General features: G+C 44.7%; 1 protein-coding gene across 1 annotated transcript; it reads left to right on the forward strand.

The window, feature by feature from the left end:
* Positions 1–20466: 20466 nt before the first annotated feature.
* NKX2-1 (NK2 homeobox 1) lies at positions 20467–22706 on the forward strand (the record flags this gene model as incomplete). The annotated part of the gene is made up of 2 exons (XM_083350853.1): positions 20467–20867; positions 22006–22706. The coding sequence occupies exons 1-2, from the start codon at positions 20510–20512 to the stop codon at positions 22704–22706; spliced, it is 1059 nt and encodes a 352-aa protein (XP_083206979.1). The 5' UTR covers positions 20467–20509.
* Between the last annotated feature and the right edge of the window lie 3007 nt (positions 22707–25713).

The raw sequence follows: 25713 nt of genomic DNA on the forward strand, positions 1-25713 counted from the left end.
TATAAATATTCCATGTTTAAAATGTTTCATGTATATTATCTTTTAAAACATTTTTGTAGGTTAAGATAGAATAAGATTATGCAGATTATGCAGTGTAACCTATTGGCTGAAGGCTTTTTCTCTGGAAATACAGGTAAACCACCACATTCATCAGTATAGGTCAGAGGTAGGCAACCTCGGCTCTTTTATGACTCACGGACTTCAACTCCCAGAATTCCTGAGTTGAAGTCCGTGAGTCATAAAAGAGCCGAGGTTGCCTACCCCTGGTATAGGTAGACCTCATTGTATTACCACAATTGGGACTGCTATCTTGTGACTGCTTTGCTCAATAACCGCAATCTTGGCATTTCCATTTGTGGTCATTTAAGTGAGAATTGTATGTTATTAAGCAGATGGAATCCTAAGTAAGAAGTGTAGGGGTGCCCCGGTGTGTGTGTGTGTGTGTGTGTGTGAGGTTAGTACAGACTGTGCACAAGCTGGGTATGTGTATTGAAATGCTGCACAAAGCCTATTAGACCTCTCAGCGGCTTTTGATACCATCGACCATGGTATCCTACTGCGGCATCTCGGGGTTGGGAGTGGGAGGCAACGTTCTCCTATCTCCTGGGCCGCTCGCAGTCGGTGTTGACGGGAGGGCAGAGATCCGCCCCGAGGCCTCTCGTTTGTGGAGTCCCTCAGGGGTCGGTTCTCTCTCCCCTCCTGTTCAACATCTATATGAAGCCGCTGGGCGAGATCATTCGTGATTTTGGGGTGGGGTATCATCAGTACGCTGATGATACCCAACTTTTTTTCTCCACCCTGAACCAACCCAGTGATGCCCTCACTGTGATGTCCCGTTGCCTGGAGGCGGTCCGGGTTTGGATGGGGAGAAACAGGCTTTGTCTCAATCCTGCCAAGACTGAGTGGCTGTGCATACCGGCATCTCGGGTTGACCAAACTATTCCATTGTTAACAATGGGAGGTGAGGTGTTACCCCCCCCCCCCGTTGATAGGGCTCGCAACTTGGGTGTCCTGGATTCACGGCTCAGTTTTGAAGACCATATAGGAGCCGTGACCAGGGAGGCTTTTGCCCAGGTTCGCCTGGTGCGCCAGTTGCGACCCTATCTGGACCAAGATGCCCTACGCACAGTCACTCATGCGCTCGTGACCTCCCGCTTAGACTACTGCAACGCTCTCTACATGGGGCTGCCCTTGAGGACCACTCAGAGGCTTCAGCTCGAGCAAAATGCAGCCGCGCGAGTTGTGATGGGGGTTTCCCGTTACTCCCATGTAACACCTCTGCTCTGCGAGCTGCATTGGCTTCCAGTTGCCCTCCGGGTGAGATTCAAGGTGCTGGTGATGACCTATAAAGCCCTAAATGGCTTGGGTCCGGGATATTTGAGGGAACACCTGCTGCCGGCATCAAGCTCCCTTCATCCTGTGCGCTCCCACAGGGAGGGCCTTCTCAGGGTGCCGCCGGTCAACGAATGCCGGCGGATGACACCCAGGGGGAGGGCCTTCTCGGTGGGGGCGCCTGCCCTTTGGAACCAGCTGCCCGTGGAGCTTAGGACTGCCCCCGACCTTCGATCATTTCACCGAGACCTGAAGACCTGGCTCTTTGAGCTTTCTGGCCCAGGCTGAGTTTTAATTGGGGGTTTTAACTGGGGTTTTATATTTTTTCAGGGACTTAGTTTAATCTTTTTAAATTGCTCTTAATTTTTGTATTGATGTTTTATATACCCTGTAAACCACCCTGAGTCCTTCGGGAAAGGGCAGTATATAAATTCAATAAAATTCAAATTCAAATTCAAAGCCACCTCTAGAAGCCTTAGCTGTCCACCAGGCCCAACGGCAATGCACAACTGCTACTAGCCACTTATTGTGATTCCTCGACAGCCAGTGGAGTCTCAGCAATCAGATGAGGAGGAGGAGGGGGCTGGAGTGACATCAGAGTCAGAGGAATGCTCTGAGGAGCTCTAAAACGTACAGTCTGACAAGGAGCCTGGCCCTTCTACTCGCATTCAGGCTGAGACACAGCTGTACTGGGAGTCTTAGTTGGACAGTGATGAAGCACAGCTGGGAAATATTCAGGATGCACAAAAACACCAGCAAGAAAAGAGAATAGGACAGAGGAATGCAATGGGGCGGCTCCAAAGGCAAAGGAGTAGGCATTAGGAAGCCACACCTTGGCTGAATAATAAAAGGGAAGGTGTGGGAGGTGCTGGTTGCCAAAGGCAACTGTTTGTGTTGAGGATCAAGTTTCTGTGAACTGTGTTAGTTTGCCTTGGACATTGACTCAGGTTTGTGAGTAATAAAAGGGATTGGTTTTTCTTGCAGTTCTTGCCTGATTGTTGGAAGAGGGGTTTCTTCTTATGAGCATAACAAGGACTGACGTAGGCTGGGACAGAACACCACTCACTTTAGTCATTTTTGTCTCGTTGACAAATAAACCTGTTTTCCATGCTGCCTTGCACTGTTCTTCATGCTGGCATCTAATTCTTGTGAGAAGCCTAATTCTGCACATCATGCATGCCACACCTCTTTCAAATCATTTATTTGTGGAATGTGAATTCCAAAGTATCATGAGAATTAGATGCCAGTGTGGAAAACAACATGAGGTGGCTTGGAGAATGATGCTCTTCTCATTCTTTTTCTGAGAATCTCATCAGATCTTGCCTATCGTTACTTTCTGTCTTGATGACAAAACTACTCCAACCCATCCATTTTAAGGTGGTCATTCACTTGTGTATTCATTTCATAATCATCGAGCACCCATTTATTCTTTGTTCTACATCTTATTTTATCACACATACTTTTTAATATACATAATGTCATTCCCACTGCATTCATCTTTTTTTTACTGACTTACCCAATTCTCATTTTCATATAACAAATTGGGCAAAAGCATGCTCTAATATACACACTCTTTGTTCATTTCCTTGTAACATGCCATAATTTTATAACAGCATTTGCTTGTCTTTTAATTTTTTTACTCATTTCCCCATTTTTAATATTTTTTCAGATATTCACTAAATGTACAAATGTATACAAATTCATCTGCTTGTTCTGGTTTCTTGCCAAATAGGTGTAACTTGAACTAATTCTTTCATTTTCCCTATCAAAAACAAAATAGCCTTGATCTTCAATAAATTACAGATCTATATTCCTTGTTGCACCATTTACGGTAATATATCTGACGTGTTGTAAATCATCCAGATGATGATAGCATATATGGTAAAGATTTTAAGATGTTTTGTAATGCTGGACAGCCACTGTCCTGTTAGGTTTTAATATATTGTATTATATTAGATTTAATTCAATCTAATATTATCTATTCTTTCGCAGCCTCTAAGCATGAGGTTAGGACCCTGAAGTATCTTCTGCTCAGCCTACAAACAACTGGGACAACTCTGAGAGTGGAGCCTAGAAAGGTTTCTTTATTTTTGACCACCAGTTTACAGGAATCTTGTCAGACTTTCTGCCTTCCCTTGGGAAAGGCAGTTATATATCAAATGGTTTGACCTCAAACATTTCCTCCTGCAAAATGGACTCTAAGCTGGAATGTTTTTTAAGCCAACCCTATCTCTTTCAACCAGTGTTTCCATTCTACTAGTACAGAGAAGTACAGCTGAATATTATCCAACTATTAGTGACATATTAACCCAAATTAGCAGGTGACCACTCCTAGCATTTTCATGTATATGTTAAATAAATTGTGGAAGACAAGCAAATTATGGATATTCCACATGTGAGTGGTCAAGAGATCTAATTTTTCTCCCTATATCAAAGTGTCTGGACATCTGACCCAAATGTCAGTGATATTGAATGCCATTGATAAGTCTTCAGAACTAGAAGTCTGCCAGATTACTGGAAAATTATCCAGTAATATAAGATACATGATGATCAGAGAGTGATTGTAACAAAAGTTTAATAGAAAAGTCTACAGTCAGATCACAGATCTAATGCATCAGTCTGAAACTGGGTCTTCTCTCTGTCTGTCTCCCTCTCTCCCTCCCTCCTGTATTAACTAGGCTAGGAAGTATGTGGAATGTATCCAGATAGTTAGGGTAGCCATCAAATCCTGGATGTCTCCTGACCTGGCTGTTAGTGAATGGAGATTGAAGTCACTTATTTCCAGCACTGATTTAAACCATTAATATTGCATACTATTTTTGGTAAACAAGGCTAATAGTTAATGGATCATATAGTCTCATCACAGATCTTTGCCCTCACTAATTCTTTCAATCTTTAATAATACATTTAAAATCAACCATGCTTTTAGATTTGTGTTCATTGTAGGTATGAATAGACATGCTTAAGCTGCATATTTGAAACAAAGAGACTTTTTGTTTAAACAGATATGCATCAGACCGTCACCATTATCATTTATTCTTGAGTCTCCAAATGGCTGAATCACTTTGTATCTACTCTCTCATCTCATTCTCACCCATCCATTATGTCATTTCACTGAATAATTTTTCCTTTGGATCAAATTAATTTATAAGGTTGTGCAATTTCCTCCTTCCAAATTCCTCCCTGGTTATTCTTTCATCCTCATTCACTAGAGCACAATATGCAATTATCACCAATCTATGGATTCCAAGTTTCATATGCATTAGAATAACTAGACTGACATGGTGGCCTAGAGGTGAAGACGCTCATCCCAACTCTACCCTAAGTAAGGGCCAGAGGGTCATAGAACTGTGATGGTAGTAGTTCATACTTTGTGATGTATAGTTAACTACATAATTCAAACAGTGTCTTCATTTCTCTACAGATGTTCATCAACTTCAGTCCAAAAGAACAAAACAGCTTCATTTAGAGCTATTACATCCTTCTCTCTTAATTTCACAAATCACAACTTAGCTAACTCCCCCCCCCGTTCTCTTTTATAATTCAGTCCTTTTTACAAGTTACAGTGGATGGTATTGCCCTCCATCTCTTGTGGTGTGGAAGATATTGTGGTATTCATCTCCACAATAGCTTTGAACAATCAAGACTTTCTCATAATATCCTTCAGTAAGCTACAGAGAGTATAAAATAGGCTGGCAGACTTTGTTTGGCTTTATGCAACTGCTGATTTATCTATCTGTCTATCTATCTATCTATCTATCTATCTATCTATCTATCTATCTATCTATCTATTTCTATCAAACTCATAGAGAGGATCTGGGCAGTGTACAATTTAATCAATATAATAAAACATTAAAACATTTAGTCCTATCTCCATTTCCATATGTATAGTTAGCTTCTTTATATAGTGCTCAATGTTGACTTTAAATGCCCCAAACACTATTGCTTATTAGATGATACTTTTTATAGAAGTTAGTGGAAGTATAAAGGACAACAGAGTGCTTAATATCTCTTGTTGACCTCACTGCACCAGAAATATTTCTCTCTGTCTTTATCTCCCTCTGTCTGTCTGTCTGTCTGTCTGTCTCCTTCTGTCTGTCTGTCTTTCTCTGTCTTTGTCTCTGTCTCTCTGTCTCTCTCTCTCTGTGTCTTTCTCTCTCTCTCTCTCTCACATACACAGAGAGAGAGAGAGAGAGAGAGGGAGGGAGGGAAGGAGAGAGAGAGAGAACAATAGCTTACACCCTGTTGACTTGCTATGGTTCAAGTTAATAGTGTCGACCATTTTCAGTGAAGAATGTACTTTAACCCCCAATTCCCAGTGCAGAGAGAGAACCCAGGATAATTAAAAGAATATAAAACCGGTTTCTCAACAATCCAGATTTGTACTACTATATACATATGAGACATTTATAGTATCCTATTCCCATCATGTTTCATCCTATGGTATTTCTTTTCCTCCTGTGTCTTAATGGAACAACCTTCAAATATTTTGGACTTCAACTCCTAACGTTCTCAAATAGCATATTAGATTGAGTTAAGTCTGATTTGTCTCTTATGGAGAAATCTACTCATTAGTCAGGACAGCCTGAACTTCTTGACAGTGTTTATTTAGTTGACAATATTATTAATATGAGAGCAGCTCTAAGGGGCCCTTCTGAACACCTGAGACCTTCTGGACTCCATCTATGTCTGTATCCCACCTATTGTATTTAAATTTATAGAGAGATAGGACTTGTGCACGCAAAGTGTTTCCATCATTTATACAGAAGCAGAAAAGGTCTAATTTATTACTGCTTAAAGTGATGATTTACTCACAATTCAGATGCACAGTACACAAAGCTGATAGTTATTTTGACATTCTCAGCAGTTCATCCTATAGATTGCCCTGCGTCACCACCAATAAAAATATACTAGTAATACTTTAAGTAAGAAAGTTTATGTTTTCCTTTCACTATGTAAGATTTATCCTGTTTTTATTTATTTAAAAATTATTGTATACTAATTTGAAGGGGAAGATAAGCCATTAAAATCAATAATTTGGGGTTGCTTGTTTAAAACAATTGCCTGCTGTCACTCATTGTCGTCAATGAGTCATTTCAATTGTCAGTAATGATTTGTTAAGATTAGTTTACCTTCCACAAAGCCTACACAATAAATACAATCCAAAAACTGCTGAATTCATTTCGAGAAAATAAGTCATTGATAGCATAGGCAGAAGTCTTAAGGCACTTCAGTTCCTACTCTGATTACCTTGAGTAGAAGTAATGAAAAGTTTCCTATACTGGAGCTTGTTTTTATGGGATCTAAGAGTCAAATGATAAATGACATTGATAAATTGGAGAACTCTGAAGCATTTAGTTACTGTAGCAGTGGAAGCCTGTGAGATGGGAGAGAGCTATATATATAGTGCTATATCGACCTGTATTTGAGACAAAGATTTGGAATATTATGGGAAGAGGAGGGAGAAGTCAGGTTATGGATGAAAAGCAAAGTACAAGAAGCAACTCCCCTAGCCTATGTAATATGGACACCTTAACTCCAGGCATATATTTGCAAACTTCTTCTTAACCTTGTTTACCAGAATCAAAAGACTGGCAATGACTGAGAAAACAGGGAAAATACAGTAGTAACCAGCTAATATTGACAGGAGTGGGGAGGAGATTCCGAAGTTCAATTGCACCCTAACACATTCACTCCTTTTAAATATACCTTAAATAAATATGAATTCACATTCATATATACTGCTCAAAAGAATAAAGGGAACACAAGATAAGACATCCTACTATTAAATACAGTACATTGTGTTGTTTAAGTGTTCCCTTTATTTTTTTTTGAGCAGTATATTTAAGGTATATTTCACTCCTCTGAAAACAAATTTGTGCCATATGGAAAGTCAAAGAGGCAAAAATAAGACGCTAGGGAATTCCTCGTATTGAAAAGATGTTGAACACAGGAAACTACAAAGCCTATCCCTGCCTGATGTTAATCCTGGCAGGTTTTCTAAGCCCAGGTTGTTTACTAAATACTTAAAGGGCCCTGACTCCACCCAACCATCCCTAGCCTGGTTGGGCCTTGCTTGAAAAAAATTCTTGAGGAAAGATCATGGAAACTAGCTAGGTGTATATACTCAGAGCACTGGGTCCTATTCTGGACACCACTTACACTTTGATAGGGATATGAAGAACTAAGTCCTATGGTCACACCGAGAAGTCTGACAGGAGCTATAATTACTGTTGTCAGGTACAGAAAAAAGTAGAGCTGTCACTTCTGGTAAAATTAAAAATAAAAGGAAGTTGACTAAGGCAGGAAATTTCTGATAATATGTTGAGCAGTGGAACATTCCGCTTAGAGTAGTAATCCTGGTTTTCACCTTGAGCGCTAACAGTCACTTTTTGAAGATGTCTTAATGGATTAAATTTGGAACTGAGTACAGGGTTGGACTAGATGACCATTAACTCAAAAGTCTTATGATTCTAAATTAAAAGGCCCTTAATTGCATTTAATCCTGTTCAATTTATCCTGTTCAAATTAAAACAGTCCTACATTCTGTTTTCTGTTCTTTAACTTGTTAATAATCCATGAGAAGACATCTCACCATATGACTTTCTAGTATTGAATGCTCACTAGTCTTTAATGAAAAACTTTGTCAAAAGCTTTTTGATAGTCCAAATATGAATGAATATTGGCTCATTCATCCTATGTGCTTCTTGAAATCCTCCACAGGTTCATTCATTGACGATGGTTTATATCTGAAAATGTTGCTGTGTGTTCTTGTTAAGTTGTAAAGTCCAGCAATAGTTACTTGATTTGGGGCAGACACCCAAAGCTCCCATTCCTCTGAGTTAACAGGTATAGTATCATCTGAAAAATCCCCTAGGTGAGGTTTAGCTCTTAATGTTACTTTACTGAAATTGGATAACCAAAAGATTTGTCTTTCTTTGAAAGCTCATTGGTGAACATGCAACACTGTACAGCAGAAGGAATCTCAATAAGTAGATGGGATAAGCTGGTTGGTCTTTGGAAACTTTCCACAGGATGGGCCACATCACCCAGTGCAAATCTTTTTCCTAAATTGCTTACTGCAATGAGAAATGCTTTGGCCTCAGCCAACTTTATCACTGTTTTTTTAGGAGCTTGTCCAGCCAAAGGAATGTTAGAGAGGACACGTTGGTGTGGGTAACATCTTTCGCCTGACCTAGTGGATAAGTCAAGGGCCAGGGTGACATACAGGACAGCGCAGCTGCTGTCTTTTCTCCTTGGCTGCACACAATAATAGGGACAGGTGGTACAGAGCCCACCACCTCCTCCACCCAAATCCAGCACTACAACTTTCTCATGAGGAGAGGTTTCCCACCAATGTCGCAAGTAAATAGATTCCTGAAGTTGGGAAGGAATTCCTACGAAACAAATCACACAGAATACCATATATTTTATTTTTTTTATTTATTTGGAAGCTGGTTACATCCTGGAAAGCCCTTTAGGTGACTTACTTCTAAAACGAAGCCAGACTTCTAAAACCACGAGCCACTTGGAAAATTAGGAATGGGGAAAATACATCTGATGAACAGAATCTGGAGTTCATGCCTGTACAAATAACAACTCTGGCCCCTTAAAGCATTTACATTCAGTGGCAACCGAAGGATGCATGAAAGTTTATGGCCCGGAACAAGAACAACAAAGCCTATGCCACAATACCCTTGTTAGTCTGTGATGAAAATTGATGTATTTCATTTCACCCTCTGGACCAAATACTTCTCCCCAGTCTTCTGGTGCACACCTTTCCTTGGTGTTTAATTTTTGAGAACTCTGCCTATCCCATTAGCACTTCATAGCCATTTATCTTGGTCAGGTAGTTTGCAAGCCTGTGGAAACCTAATACCTATAAGGATTACCCCTATAACTATCTCCCATTTTATTCCTTTTTTGGTGAGGTGGGCAGACACTGGAATGTGGTAAGAAGGAGGACGAGAGGAAGTATATTCCAGTTCCTGAGTGAGCTGAGCGAAAAGCAGCACTAATGGAGCAAGTCAGCCCTGCTACAGTAAGCCTCCTGTTTTATTTATTTATTTATTTATTTATTTATTTATTTATTTATTTATTTATTTATTTACATTTCTATACCGCCCTTTCCCGAAGGACTCAGGGCGGTTTACAGGGTAATTAAAAAAACGAAATACAAAAGTTAAAAACAGATTTAAAAGAAAAAAATGTATGTGTCCCTGCCAACTAAAACCCCAGTTAAAATAAGATTGATCCTCAGCCTGGGCCAGAGAGCTCGAAGAGCCAGGTCTTCAGGCCCCGGTGGAATGAACGGAGGTCGGGGGCAGTCCTCAGCTCCACTGGCAGCTGGTTCCAAAGGGCAGGCGCCCCCACTGAGAAGGCTCTATCCCTGGGTGTTACCCGCCGGCAATCTCTTACCGGTGGCACCCTGAGAAGACCCTCCCTGTGGGAGCACACTGGACGAAGGGAATTTGATGCCGGCAGCAGGTGTTCCCTCAGATATCCCAGACCCAAGCCATTTAGGGCTTTATAGGTCATCACCAGCACCTTGAATCTCACCCGGAGGGCAACTGGAAGCCAATGCAGCTCGCGGAGTAGAGGTGTTACATGGGAATATCGGGAAACCCCCATCACAACTCGCACGGCCGCATTCTGCACCAGCTGAAGCCTCCGAGTGGTCTTCAAGGGCAGCCCCATGTAGAGAGCGTTGCAGTAGTCTAAACGGGAGGTCACGAGCGCATGAGTGACTGTGCGTAGGGCATCTCGGTCCAGATAGGGTCGCAACTGGTGTACCAGGCGAACCTGGGCAAAAGCCTCCCTGGTCACGGCTGCTATATGGTCTTCAAAACTGAGTCGTGAATCCAGGAGGACGCCCAAGTTGCGAGCCCTATCAACGGGGGGTAACACCTCACCCCCCATCGTTAAAGATGGAATAGTCTGGTTGACCCGAGATGCCGATATGTTTTCACAGATGCTAATTGCCATCCTGGTCTTCTTCTCCAAAGTCCATTGTTCGAAAGTAATATTTTTGGTGCCAGAGGGCCTTTATCAAATATGAACTGGTTATGAGAGCTCTAGCAGTGCCACCACTGAATCATCTGGTTTTCTAGAGTCCAATGTCTTAATTCCTGACTGGTGGCCTTAGAATGAACTTTATCTACATCATCTGCATTTACCGTATTTTTTCTGGCAGTTCTGCCTCTACAGACGACAGAAGTTTCTGTGGCTTATGTACCACTTTACCAGCTGCAGGCCCTTCATCTACTGCAGTAAACTGTCACTCAGAAATGAACAGGAAGCAAATACTATAAGTGACTTTTTACAAATTTGTAAATACACTAATTTACACGATAGAAATACACTTCTGGTCATTGCACCTGGATAACGTTGGAAACTGCACAGCATTCCAAATAGCAACATTATTTAATAATAAATAAATAAACAAATGTATATGCCTGCTGACTTTATTAATAATAACTAATATTAACCCTAATTATCAAATTGATATGCCTGCTGATTTTCAATGACTCAGTGGTTATTATGAAGAGAATGGCGCATCTCTATGTGAAAAGGACTACAAGATACAGAGTTTTATTAATATTTTCCAGAAAAAGGGGCTGTAGGCAATTGGCTGGGGACCCCCCAATGGAGGAGTAGCACACTAGAGGTGGTTGAGGGCTTCATTGCTTTCATGTTGCAAGCCGCCAAAAGTCTCCTTGGGCAGAAAATAAATTTATAAAATAAATAAATAAATAAATAAATAAATAAATAAATAAATAAATAAGGTGATGTTTAATAGATGTAATCATTTTAGAAACAAATACAAATAAAACATACAGATAATACTTTTACATAAGACAGAAGTATCCAGTGAAGTTAAAATGCTGGGACGACGTAAATATATGAAATACTTATTCACATACTTGAAATATTAAATTTGCTACCACAAGATGAGTATGGTGGAGAGAAAAAAAAATGGACATTGCTCTCCCCTCCTCCGTCTTTAGGATGGGACCACAGTTACACCCAGCTCCATCTCTCCAGTCAAAGCCTCTGCAATCCCATTTGAACCAAAGATTAGAAGACTTGCTCACCCACTCACAGCACAGTCCGAGGGAAGCCCTAACAAGGAAATTGATTAGGCAGTAAACAAGGGGAGAAGCCCCAACGTTCCTTCCTCAATCAGGGACCCTCCCCTGATTATCCCAATTTTCCATCTCCTTAACAATGGGGTTCCCCAGCATTGCCGCTGCTTCTGAAAGGGTAGACATACAAGGATCTGCCTAGCTTCCCCAAAACTGTCCACCAAATTAGATCCCTAGGGTTTCTCACCCTGTAGCCTTCAATTTCTATAAAACTCTTTGTTTTTTTGTTTGGGGTTCTTTCTTATAAACGTGGGAACCAATAGCAATGAAATAAACAGCTACTTCTCTTCAACTCTGTTCTCTGAATTTCCCACAATAGGAGCCTATCCTATCATTCTTAGTTGCCTTAATTCTGGGTAAATTGAATTGAACCTACAGTACATACCGGTATTGCCGACATTCTTAGTGCTGAAGTAAAATTCAACCGCTGTTTTTTTAACTTGGAAAAAGTAACTGCATTTGTTTCAGGAAGCGAAATGTAGTGTGACTGTAGTAAAGGTGGTCCTCGAATTATGAACACAATCAAACCCAAAATTTCTGTTGCTAAGTGAGACCTTTGTAAAGTGAGCTTTGCCACATTCTACAACTTTTCTTGCCACAGTTGTTAAGTGAGTCACTGCAGTTGTTGCATTAGTCACATGGATGTTAAGTGACTCCAGCTTCCCCACTGACTTTGCTTGTCAGAAAGTTATAAAAGGGGATCGCCTGACCCCGGGACACTGCAACCGTCATAAACACGAGTCAGTTGCCAAGCAACTGAATTTTGATCATGTGACCATGGGGATGCTGCAGTGGTCATATGAAAAACTATCATAAGTCACCTTTTTCAGCACTGTTGTAACTTCAAATGGTCACTAAGTGAACTGCTATAAGCCAAGGACTACCTGTAATGAAGACTTTGAATTAGATAACTGGAAGGGAGATTAAGCAAAGGCTATCAGTAGCTACAAGACACAGTGGCTAAATGTGATTAAAAATGATAGGCCTCTTAGTACCAGTTTCTCGGAAGCAGGGAATGGGAAGGTCCATACTATCTGGTTGGCCAATATTGTGCTGAATTGGCCTTTAGTTTCATCCAGTATAATATTGTTTTTATATAGTTTGCATGTGGGTGATCATTCTCTCTATGTTTTAATATTTTTGTGCATGTGAGTTTGTAGATACAAAGGTGTGTGTGTGTGAGTGTGTGTACATATTTATACCTGTGGATACATATGCATCAAGTTTCTGAAAATACCTGATCTCCTTCCTTTTTTCTTTTTTTCCTTATTTTTCCTTATTTTCTGCAACCATCATTTAGGAAAGAAGATTTTGAATTGCAGCAGGAACTCTGCAATGAATGTGGTGAATTGGGATGAGATGGAACTCCTGTTCCTAGTTTATAATGTCTCACATTATGACTAAAAGGATTATTTACTCATTTACTTACAACATTTGGACATTGCTCCATCAAATGATTCTAGGCAACAAACAGAGAATGTCCCCCAAAGCAACAATCAATAATGACACAACTCATAAAAAAAATCATATGCCCAGTTTCTCTCCTCACAAGGCATTTAAATGGATGCCTGTCTAGGGAGAAAAGTTTGCAAAAACTTTCTGAAAGGTAGAAGCAAGAGGTTATTAGGAACCATTTCGTGTACTTGAAGCCACAGTAGAAAAGGCCTGAATTCAAACTCACATTCGCTGTTCATGTCATGTGGGATTTTAGGTACCTTTCGGGATAATTGGACAGGGTGGGCAGACTTCTTTTAGGCAAGATTAATTACTGAATATTTTTCCACATTTATATAAACATAACTATTTACCTTTAAAAAAAAAGCTCTATTCCCTTGGAAGCAACATGTGGGATATTTACTTCACAGAGGAACATTTGGTCATGTGCTGTGCTAGAAGATTATGAAGGAGGAAAAAAAGGTATAAAGAAATAAAATTATTTAAGGAAAATTAAGAAACGCAGAAACCTTCTGCTTTGGAAAAAAATATTGCTACAATAACTGAGAAGAACCCCGCCTTTATCGAATGTTATGGTTTATTAAAAAATAGTGTTGAAAAGAAACTGATTTCTATGGGATTGTTTTCTAATAAGAGGTTTGGAAGTGGAGCACCTCCTGTGTCACATCATGAATTAAGGATTCTGTCTCAGGAACAATCATTATTTTAGAGGAATGATCCAACCTTGTGACAATTTTAGGTAAAGGTAAAGGTTCCCCCGCACATGTGTGCTAGTCGTTTCCGACTCTAGGGGCTGGTGCTCATCTCCATTTCAAAGCCGAAGAGCCAGTGCTTGTCCGAGGACGTCTCCGTGGTCATGTGGCTGGCATGACTAGACGCCAAAGGCGCACGGAACGCTGTTACCTTCCCACCGTAGTGGTCCCTATTTTTCTACTTCCATCCATATTATGTGCTTTCGGACCGCTAGGTTGGCAGAAGCTGGGATGAGTAACAGGCGCTCACTCTGTTACGCGGCACTTGGGATTCGACCCGCTACCTGGCACTTTTGATAGCAAAGTAGTGGTATATTTAGGAGTTAGACCTGAGTTCAGCCTCACTCGGGAGAGTGAATAGAAAGAACCCAAACACCACTATACTATTGGTTAACAACTTAGAAGAAAGTGAAATAAAGCATATTGCTTTCTAAAGAGGGAGAAGGTAAAGGCCATGAAGTCTAAAGTTAAAAATGGTTTAACTGCTTCATTGCATTAAAATAATATGTGAAGGGCACTAGAGAAAGATTCTCATGACTTTGGATTCCATCTACATCAAATTAAGCAAATTTAAGTCAAGTTAAGGATGGAGGTGATGAGACTCACCTGAACTTTACATGGAAGCAACTGATTTCAGTGGAAAGAACTGTCAGTAGAAACACAAGAGGAAACAAATGTCTCCTGGACCTAAGAAAAGCACTGAAATCAGTATTAAAGTGCTAAAATCAATATTAAATCAACTTTCTAAAATCCAAGCAATTCTCAATTAGGTAAGTAAAGGAGAGATAAAGAGGAGAGGAATGGAAGAAAGGAAGAAAGAAAGAAGTGAGTATTACAATCTGAACATAGCATTCTAAACTGAACATAACTTTTGAGTAAAAGTATTTGTTGACACTTCATCCACAAAAAAAGTCCCCCATCTTCTTGCTAATTATTTCTGTCACTAGTATGATCTTAGCTGGCCACACCAGCCACAGTCTGAAAACTAGTCAGAACACTACCAGCTTCTTTTATTCATTTTAAACACATCTAATTTGGAACTAACTCTCCTGTTTTCAAAGTTGCTTCAGTCACCCACAAATCCTAGCATCTGGATAGAATATGTCCTCACCAAACATTGAAGACAAAGGTCTGCCAATCAATAAATGGGACCACTCATTGACCCATGACCCGTTCAAAATGAAGTGGAGGCTGAGAGAAGGCTGTCCTAAAGCAACATACATTTGGGACCGATTGGGACAGGACTGAACCTCAGAGCAGATCTGTAGGGCTAACAATCTGGAGGGGGAAGGATTGCAAAGGAACTGATTCGTTCTGCCATTTTTGTAGGACTTTTCCTTATTTCGGAAAATATTTTATAGATGTCAGTGCTAATGTTTTTTTAATGAAACATTTTTCCTGCCCCACTAGTCACCGCACAATTCTGAAGATTCAAAGGGACTCTGCCTCCAACCCCCCCCCAACCCCCTTCCCCAATAAGGCGAAGGTCTAAAATTATCCTAAACTGGGATGGTGTCCTTCTTGAAATCCCAACCAGAATTGTCTTGCAAAGAGAAAAAAGGGGGAGGAAGAACAAATGCCCTGGGACGACAACATTAAGGGCAAAATTCATGAAGCCGTTGGAGCAAAGCACTTAAGCGGTGCTTAATTTAGGACGCCATCTTGAGTGAATTTATTTGGGTGCCACATTCACGCCCCGGACTTGTCCTTCTTTTCTTAGAGACGGGAATGGACAGAGCTGCCCCTTCCTTGGATTCGGATTTCCTGAAGGAAACTTCCCGAATTTCCCGAGTCCTCCCGAGATCTGGGACTGCGGGCCTTCGTTCGCAGCCGTGCGGAGGAGGACCGTCCACCAACACCTTTGAAGAAAGCAACCCAGACATTTCAAAGATCGGGTACTGTATAACTAAAAGGCTACCGAAGTGACCGTTTCCCCGCTAAGTTTTAGGGGATGGGGCGAGGGGGGGGGGGGGAAATAGTTCGAGCTTCCTTTCTTTCCCCCCCCCACCCCAGCTGCGAAGGAATTGCCCCAAATGCAGAGAAGTTGATGGCGCCTGGCGCTGGGCAGGTTTTCTCCTTCCCTTGGCAGAGCGTCGGGCCGGCGGGGCTTGGAAGGCAACGCCTGGTGGGCGCTTGTCTTCTTCCTGCGTGCTTCAGGCTTGGGTGGGGCACCGGTCGTAGCTGAGTTTGGGCACCCGGGGCTCTTGAAGAGCTGGCCCTGGAGGCTCTGGGCGGCAGATCCAACCTGTTCTCAAAGGCAGAGCCTGGGGCGGCCGGCGGGGAGGTGGGCGCCTTTGAAGCAGGCCAAACGCACCCTTCGCCCCTCAGCTCTTCCGTTCTCCTTCCGCCTCTTGCATCTCTTTTCACCCTGCTTCTTCGCATCCTTCACCTGCACCATCAACCCAACCCGTAGACAACCGGGGCAGCTGAAGCCAGCCCAGGGTTTCGCGGGAGATGCGCAGAGGGAGATCCAGTCAATCTTCAGCTTTGTAAACACCCGCTTGCTTTATGTATGTCTGTCTTCCTTCCGAAGGACACGATCTGGCTGGCTGAATTGGGAGATCGGGAGGAGGGCGCCGAAGGAGATTGGCTTATTACCCAAAATCACCTCCTAGAAGCAACATTCATCCACAGACTCCTTTCCGTGGAAGTTAATTCCACCCGAGACGCTCGCCCGTCTCGCAGTGAGAGCAGTTGATGTACTTTGCTGAAGCCACTATACGGGCTGCCCCAAGGAAAGGCAGCTGGAGTGACCTGTCGACTTCAGAATAAATGATTCTTGCATCTTCCCATCAAGGGAAATCAATAGGCTTTTGCTGAACAGTCTATGCTCTCTTAGCTGGAAATCAAATTCTCTTCAAATCAAAGCACTTACCCGTACAAGTAAGCACTGTAGCAAATAACTGAAAATACAAAAATGAAATTCAAACACTTTTGCCTGACTTGATTTGGAGATCAGCTTGATTGATTAGGATGAAACTCATCTCCTTGATTGTGATTTTAACATTCAAAATAATTCTGTCCCGCCACTGCTGTATATTTGAATGGCTGTGTGACTGTTCGATTTTGGAGGATCGATGGCGATAGTTTGATCATTTTAGTCAAAATAAGTACATTCCGGTGAAGATGTGTGAATCCAAATGGAAGAGTAGAACTGGCTCAAATTTCATAAAAACGTATTAATAATTAGCTAAACCTCACCTAGGGGACGGAACATATTCTAGGACCAAATTTCCAGTCTAATCAATACTCCAAAGAAAATGCAGAGGGAAAAGAAAAAAGTTTTGAAAACATTGGAAATTCTTTGTTCTTATATGGCATAAATACAGAAGCCCTGTTTTGTGTGTGTGTGTGTGGGAAACACCTGGGTATGATTAAAAAGTGTGTTTTTGTTTTTGTTTTTCTTTCTTCTTTTTTATATATAAATAAAACAGTACAAAAACCCACCGCTAATATATACTTATATCTACTGCTAAGTATTATTACTTTGACCTACTATTAGAGTATTATAGAAATGATTAACATTTTACTGTATTTTGATTATGCAATTAGTGTACATTAAGATGAGTTTGTGTTAACATAAATAATACAAATATATAATTTGTATTGAGATGCATATGCTGAAGATATATATAAATTTGTATTGAGGTGCATATACTGAAGATAACCTTGTATAATCTCTGTGTATTAGTAGGTATTAAAGTGATTAAATATGCTATTAATATAAGTAACTTTTCTACCTCAGTTCGAATTTCTGTCAATGATACAGATCTGCTTCATCACCAATAATAGTAGCATAAATTCTATTATCTTCCTATTAGTTTTTGTTTGGGGGATTTTAAATTTTTATTTGCCTTAATGAGACAGTCCTGAAATCGTCAACCTGCGAAATAACTGAAAGGAAAACAAAAGTTCTTAATTTCTTAGGTGACTAAATTGTTTTAATCCATCCGATTAAAGAGCTCCTACAAATACATTCTTACAAAATAATATCCCCTAGAAAACTAAATACCGCCGCCGCCGCCGCCGCCCAAGCATCGGCTTTATAACGGAGATCTTTGGATTCAGGTCAGATTAGAAGTAAGTTGTAAAGTTTCCTGCAAGGAAACCAAAAAACACTAGCCAGCCCGACAGACGCAAAGCTTCATCCGCGGCTGTGAAGTCCGCTGCAGCCCGAGAGAAACCAACTTCCAGGGAGGGAAGCCCCACTAAAGAAAACGGGCTCACCGTTCACGGAACCTGGTTGGGACGCCCTGTTACTTGCATGCCGTCCCCTGAGCGAAACTTCTTTCTCGACAAGCGCCCAGAAGTTCTCCCTAGCCTAACCCAGCAGCCCCGGGTGCGCCTCGACTTCGGAAGTCGCTCCCATTGATTCGGCGGCGCTCTTTTCCAGCGGCTGTCCGGAAGCGGCGGGCGGGGTGGTTCCAGGGGAAGAACGCCTCCAAAGTGGCCGCCGTTACATTGGCGGGCCAGAGCTCACCTCTCGCTCAGCCCCGAAGCCTAATTAAGGCGCCGGCTTCTACTTGAAGGACGCGAACGCTCAGCCGGGCATTAACTTCGCTCCTGAGCGTTTTCTTGCCTCCTCCACGAGGGCCTTTCAAATGGGAGCCAAAGGATCTTTACGCGCCGATATGGAGTCGGCGACAAAGCGGCCGGCCTTTTACGCAAGCCACTTTAGATATAAAGATATTTAGTTATTCCCGGGTAGCAGCAAAAGTGCACTTTGGCGTTTATTTATTTATTTATTTTTATTTATAGGCCAGCTTGCTTAAATGATTTTGAAAAGCCCAAGCCCGTAGTATCATGCCAACAGATTTACCAGCGGCAATTACTAAACGCTTGAAGCTTTAAAATAATCGGGTTAACTGCCCCTTAGCTGTCTTTCTCTCTCTCTCTCTCTCTCTCCCCCCCCCCACGTTTCGGAGAATTGCTTTATTAAATTAGGTACCAATAACGCGCCAGGCATGGATGCAGAAAATCTGTCTCACTCCCCTCCCCGCTACCTTTCCCTTTTCCCACCCACTCCGTTTCCCAGGGAGAAGAATAAGAAATGCGCACATCGTAAAATAGCTTTGGAACAAGGAGGCGCGGCGGCGGCGGCGGCGGCGGGTAACACAAGGCAACCAAGCCGCCTTGGGTGCTTCCAGGCATGAATAAGGGTCCAGCCCAATCCGCGCCTGCCCCACTCGCGACGGGGGGGGAGGGGGGAGAGGAGTCGGCGAGGCCTCCAACGAGACCGGGATTCTGCCTCTGCACCTTGACTCGCTGATGGACCGGGGCTGGATTAAGACCTCCGCCACAGCGCCGCCAACTTGGACTCACGGTTTTCTCTAGACATCAAGGTGGCCGCAGCTGGACTTAGCGAAATCTTAGGAAAGAAGGACATAATTCTCCCCTGGCCGGGGGGGGGGGGAACGGCGGCGCGGGGCGGAGGGGGGTGGAAAATGACCCAAGGGTCTCGGCCTGGCGTCTCGGATTCGTAAGTCTGGCGTAAACGCCGCTTTTAAGCTTTCGAGGTGGCCCGAAGGAGTGCGTGACACGGCGCCGATGGGAAAAGGACAAACGGCCTCTTAGCCTTAAATGTGTTTTCCAGCAGCCCCGCCGTTCTTATACAATTTGCCTGACACGTTTTTCCCCAAACTTCCAGCTTCTTCCTGTTTGAGAGTAACACGCGCGGCGATAGGATCAGGTGATTGCATGTCTGGAGAGAGAACATATATTTGGCAAAGCGCGGAGTGGCGGGCGGGCGGGCGGGCGGGCGGGCGGGGGAACGAAGGCGCTGCGAGGGTCGGACGGAGAAGCTTCCGAGAGGCACGGCGGCAGCTGACGCCTCCTAAGCAGCCCTGAGAAGGCACAAGTAGTTTGCTCTAGGAAAGCCAGCGCCTCTCCCGGGAGAAGTCGTCCGAGGTCTGGCCCGGGACCGCCTTGCGGCCAACTTGGCACTGTCTGAACGGGAACTGTTCTTTTCTCTCCCTCCGGGCTTTCTAAAGGGAGGCGGGGGCGAGGGCGGGGGCGAGGGGGGGAGGCTCGATCCAGTTCTTCAGTCCTGACCTTCCTCGTTCAGACGGAGGGAGGAGGAGGAGGAAGAGGACTGGTAGGGCGGAAGCGCGTGGAGGGGGGGGCTCGCAGTGGCGCGCGCGGGGGGGGGTTATAGAGGGAGAGGTCGGTATTGGAACTGGTTTGCTTTCCAGACTTAACCACGGGTGGGGTGCTGGGGGGGGGAAGCAAGCAAAGAAAAAAAAATGTGAATTGAATCCGTTAAGCCCTTGGGATCTTTTTTATATCCCTTCTTGGGGATAGTCTAAGGGTTAGATTTCCCCCCTCCCCTTCCATCTTCCCGGAAATAAATAAAGGAACAAAATCGGTTCCGTTTGAGGGAAGGCATAAATTTATTATTTTTTGTGTGAAAAGACTAACCTATTTCTTAAGAGGCGTAGAAAACGCAGAGCAAATCCTGAGAAGTAAAAAAAAAACTTAAAAGGTGTTTACCTTGTCATCAGCATGCACGCTAATTATCTTGGGCAAGATGCGGGGATCTATTGTCTTGTTGCTTTAGAGCCTACGCCCCGCCTCTGGTGGCAGCCTAAAACCTGGCGTCTGGCTAAAACAAACGAAAGGCAGCGCTGAGCCTCCACTCCATCCAATTAAGGCGGACTTGGTCCACTCCGTTACGTGTTCATCCGACAAGATCGGCGTGGAAGCAACCCAGCAGAATATTTGGCAAAAAAAAAAAGCAAAAGAAAAGGAGAGAGAGTGAGAGTGAGTGAGAGAGTTTTGCCTCCCCTTTCCCTTCTTTTCCCCTCCTCTCCCCCCAGCCGCCGAATCATGTCGATGAGCCCAAAGCATACGACTCCTTTCTCAGTGTCTGACATCTTGAGCCCCTTGGAGGAAAGCTACAAGAAAGTGGCCATGGAGGGGAGTAACTTGGGGGCTCCTCTGGCAGCGTACAGGCAATCCCAGGTGGCACAGCCGGCCATGCAGCAGCACCCCATGGGCCATAACGGGACGGTCACCGCCGCCTACCACATGGCAGCCGCCGGGGTCCCCCAGCTGTCCCACACCGCCATGGGCGGCTATTGCAACGGCAACATGGGCGACCTCCCGCCCTACCAGGACACCATGAGGAACAGCGCTTCCGCCACTGGATGGTATGGAACCAACCCGGATCCCCGCTTCTCTACAAGTAAGTGCTCGCGGCTCCCCCCCCCAAACCCCTTCCCCGCTTCAGGGAGGGATCGCGGCGCGGCCTCAGACAGGTGAGACAGTGTGGGGTAGCGGTCAGAGCGGCGGTCGGCGAAGAGGGGCTCGGGAGATTGGCTCCACTTTCCCAAAATTGGCTCCGGGTTGCCTCCCCTCCTTCGGCACACCTTCCCTTCTTCTGCGCCCTTGGGCCGCCTCACTGAGGGCGCTTGCAGACTTTGAAGGCCGTAGCGCGGCTTCTGCTGCCACGGGGGATGGGCAGACCTCGTGCCAAAATTTCATCGCCCTCAGAGAGGGGAGAAGGAGAGGGGTTCGCGCGTTCGCAAAAGCGGCTAGCGGTCAAGGGAATTAAACGGTGAAAAAGCGAGGGAAATCGGCGGTGCCTCGGCGTAGCAAGGCTGAGCGGGGAAACTAAATTCGGGGCTGTGGAGGAGTTCAGATGAGGCGTTTCGGGGAGCGGAAAGCACACCGATAAATTCTGAGAAATACATTGGGCCTCCGGCCTTTGTCTACAGTGGGAATATTGTACCAACTTCAGAACAAGGCCGACAGAATCAATAGGAGCACTAGCGTAGGACTTTGTAAGTGAGGAGACAGGGGAGGAACGCTCAATTGATTACTCAGCATAAAGCTTAGGATTCTGAGCCGGGTCTCTCTGGGAGGCAAATGCATCGGCTGAAGCAACGGGTAAGGACAGTATCGTTAAATGTGTCTACATCAGCCCTTCCTCCCCCCCACCACCCTTTAAAAAAAATCTTCTCTCCAGATCTCCTTCTCGCAGGGTTTTTCAGTGGCGATGCTTAGGGCCTGGACACATTTGGGTGATTTGATTTAAACTTCACGGAAAAGCTCCCACATTACATCAGAAAACGATTATCTGCAGGTTCTTAAGAAACTCGTGGCCGTTCTTGTTTGGTTTGCTCTCGGCTTGTTATTTGTACTTAGGCTTTTTTTAAAGAAAGAAAATGTCTGGCCACCCGGCAAGCGTGGTTCATTTTCTGGGCGGGGGGGGGGGCGGAAAGGTTTGGGGCTTCCTGGATTCGGAGGTGGGAAAAAAAAACTTTCAGCCGGCCTGGCCAGCGGGCGACTAACTCTGCCTGTCTGGCTCTTCTCGATTGCAGTCTCCCGCTTCATGGGCCCTTCGTCTGGCATGAACATGGGCGGCATGGGGGGCCTGGGCTCGCTGAGCGACGTGAGCAAGAGCATGGCTCCGCTGCAGAGCGCACCTCGGCGGAAACGCCGCGTCCTCTTCTCGCAGGCCCAGGTGTACGAACTGGAGAGGCGCTTCAAGCAGCAGAAGTACCTGTCGGCGCCGGAGCGGGAGCACCTGGCCAGCATGATCCACCTGACGCCCACCCAGGTCAAGATCTGGTTCCAGAACCACCGCTACAAGATGAAGCGCCAGGCCAAGGACAAGGCAGCCCAGCAGCAGATGCAGCAGCAGGAGGGCGCCTCTTGCCAGCAGCAGCAGCAGCAGCAGCAGCAGTCACCCCGCCGAGTGGCCGTGCCGGTCCTGGTCAAAGACGGCAAGCCGTGCCAAGCGGGCTCCAACGCGCCCTCCACTGCGCTGCAGGGCCACCACCAGCAACAACAGGCGGCGGCCACCGCCATCACCGTGGCCTCCAACGGGGCCAGCCTGGGACAACATCCGAGCCACCAGGCCAGTAGTGCCGGCCAATCGCCAGACCTGGGCCAGCACGCGGGCAGCAGCCCCTCCGCCCTGCAGAGCCAGGTGTCCGCCTTGTCGCACCTGAACTCCTCCACCTCGGACTACGGGACGGCCATGTCCTGCTCCACCTTGCTTTATGGCAGGACCTGGTGAAAAGGACCGGCCGGCCCCGCCTTCGGCCGGCGCCCGCTTCCCCTTTCTTCCCGAACGAGCAGACCTGCCCCCTGCCTCCCTCCAGGCCCTCCCTTGACTTTCCCCTTGTTTGTTTGTTTGTTTGTTTGTTTCGGAGAGGAGCGGAGCGGAGAGGATGGGGGCGTTGGCTTTGGTCTCAGGCGGAGAAAAAAAAAGACTCTGCTCTGGCAATGGCTGCCGACGAAGGTCGTCCGGAGAAGTTGAGGGCATTGGAAGCCATTCGGGACCGTGGGCCTTCTCGGCTGACCTGGAAGCTCCACTGGACCCTTGTATGTACATATACAAACGTTGGGGGTGAAGGGTGGGCTTTCCTCCCCTCCTTCCGGAAAGTTAACATCGGCAGGTCTGTGTAGACACGAAGCCCCCCCCCCCCCCCGACGCGGGAAAGGGAAGGAAACGCAGCAACACTTTGGCGCCTTAACATCAGCTCACGAACTTGTAGCTAAACCCATAGTTTTTAGCAACCCGAATATTTTGTTGATTTTTAAAATATATGTGGAGCGAGGATCTATCAAACAAATCAAAGCTTTTTGTTTTTCTTTTTAATTTTACGGGGGGAAAGTCACTTTTAAAGATGGATCTCCACAGAACCTTGACATTTGGGGCAGTTTAGTCTTTCTTGATGCTCCTTCCTTCCTTCCTTCCTTCCTTCCTTCCTTCCTTCCTTCCTTCCTCACTGTCTCTCCCTCCCTCCCTTCTTTGCTACTTATGTAGATATATTTGGCTTTAAATATATTTCCTAAGAAGCGTCTAATAAATTATAATTATCACCGACATTCCTTATTGCCTTTGGTATTTTTGCTGCTCTGTAAAAAATAATAATGCAGAAGCGAGTTGAGTCCCCGTAAGAAAAATTCCCCCAAAGGCCCACTGAATTTCACGGGGGGGGGGGGAAATGTCGCTGCCATTTCATCGGGATATACGAACAGGTCCCTGTTTCAGGAAAAGTAAAAAAGCAAAGCTGCGTGGCTGGTTCATACATTCCCGATTAATTCTGCCGCGTGGGAAGGGAGTCCAAGATAATGGGAAGACAAGCAGACAAGGGAATCCAAGTGGCCTCATTCATAGAGGAGAGACAATATTTGCAGACCCCCTAATTGAAATCCCCCAAAGGAGCATTTAAAATACTGTTGATGCTGAGGGTGGGAAAGCTAACAAGGGAAGTACTAACAGGTAAGGGGAGAATATTAGACCTTTTTTTTTTAAAAAAAAAAAAGTCCGCTTTTATTAACTTGTAACAATAAAAAAAGGAACAGGTCCACCATTTCCACAAAGGTTTCCTATGCAATTGTACTTTTAGGGAAGTATAAGTATTTTAAATCATCTCACTTATAATCAAAATAAAACGTAGTTTATTGTGCACGAAGCGTATCGTGTAGTCTGACTTAACAGCAACACGGAGACTCGGAGACTCTCCGCAGAGTTTGTAGGGACGGGGCCCGACGCGCACTCCTCCCCCTCTCCGCCTGACGCTGGTGCGTATTGAGGACCAGGTACAGCTTTCCCAAATCTTGGACAGCTGGGATCCACCTGTCCTTGGTTGGCTTTAGAGGCAGAGCAGGTCTCAGAAACGGTCTGAAAACCTGCTGAGTTGGACTTTCTGGACTTTAGGCTACCTAGTTTATTTGCTTGTTCAGGGCTGATAGAAGGGAAGACAAGGCTATTTCCTCGCAAGTGATGGCATCGCCTAGTCACCTTCGGGGCAATAGGAGCGTAGTGTTAGCGCACCGCGCACCGCCGCCGCCGCCGCCAGTTGGATGATGTTTTCAATCTTACCGACAGGCAGCCAGAAGAGGAGACCTTCCTGGACTGGAAGCCTTTTCTTTGGGCTTTTCTTTCTAGATGACCTTCCTCTCTGTCTATGTAAGAATCAGTGCTTGAAAATCCAAACATTTGCCATTTGCCAAAGGACAACGCAGGGGCGGGTGGGGGAATGGCCCTCCTGCCCAAGCACTTGGCGAAGAAAGTCCGGGACGTTCTGGCCGTGAGATGGTTCTCGGGCTGATGGAGAGAGAGAGAGAGAGAGAGAGAGAGAGAGAGAGAGAGAGAGAGAGAGAGAGAGAGAGAGAGAGAGAGAGAGAGAGAGAGAGAGAGAGAGAGAGAGAGAGAGAGAGAGAATGAAAGAAAGACTGAAAGAGAGGAAGGAAGGAAGGAAGGAAGGAAGGAAGGAAGGAAGGAAGGAAGAAGAAAGAAAGAAAGAAAGAAAGAAAGAAAGAAAGAAAGAAAGAAAGAAAGAAAGAAAGAAAGAAAGAAAGAAAGAGAGAGTTTGGTCAAGCGCAGGAGAAACATTTCTAGCTGTTCCTTTCCCCCTCTTGCGAGATCTATTTTTTTTCTTCCTCTTTTACAGCTCTGTGCTAAAATTAGCATCTTCAGAGCCCAAAATGGAGCACTCAGAGCTGTCATTTGAAATCCTAATATGGTGCCTTTTATTTATTTATTTATTTATTTTTTCTGGTGAGCTTCTCTCTCTCTTTCTCTCTCTCTTTTTTAAATGAAAAATATGCATGCATTCAAGACTTGGCAAAGAAGAATCAGCAGTGGGATGGGCAGGTCGAGTGAGTAACAGCTCCGTATCTTGGGAGTAGAAATATCAAGGTGTGGAAGATAGGATAACAAATCAACTTGTCTTTAACTGTTGAAAAACATACCCTATTTTTTTTTAGATTCGCCCAACTCCCTCATCCCAATACATCCATTTTGGGGGTTTAATTAACAAGGCGATCTAACGAGCTGAGCCGCTGGGAAGTAACCACGACATTGTATTGTATTTCTCCTTGCCTCCTTCTTGCCCCTTAGTGTTGCCCTAAACATGGACAGGGTTCCCGATCTCCTGCCTTCTAGAAACGTGTGAAAAGGTCTTCCTGAAGTCAAGCTCTATTCCAGAGAACTGATATCTTTACTTTTTAATGAGGGGGAAAAAAGGGCACGCGGGGGGGGGGAGGGACGCCTTTGGGAAAATAGATGGTCC

The sequence above is a fragment of the Vipera ursinii genome (assembly GCF_947247035.1).
Source record: "Vipera ursinii genome assembly, chromosome: 1".
NCBI classification, from domain to species: Eukaryota; Metazoa; Chordata; class Lepidosauria; order Squamata; family Viperidae; genus Vipera; species Vipera ursinii.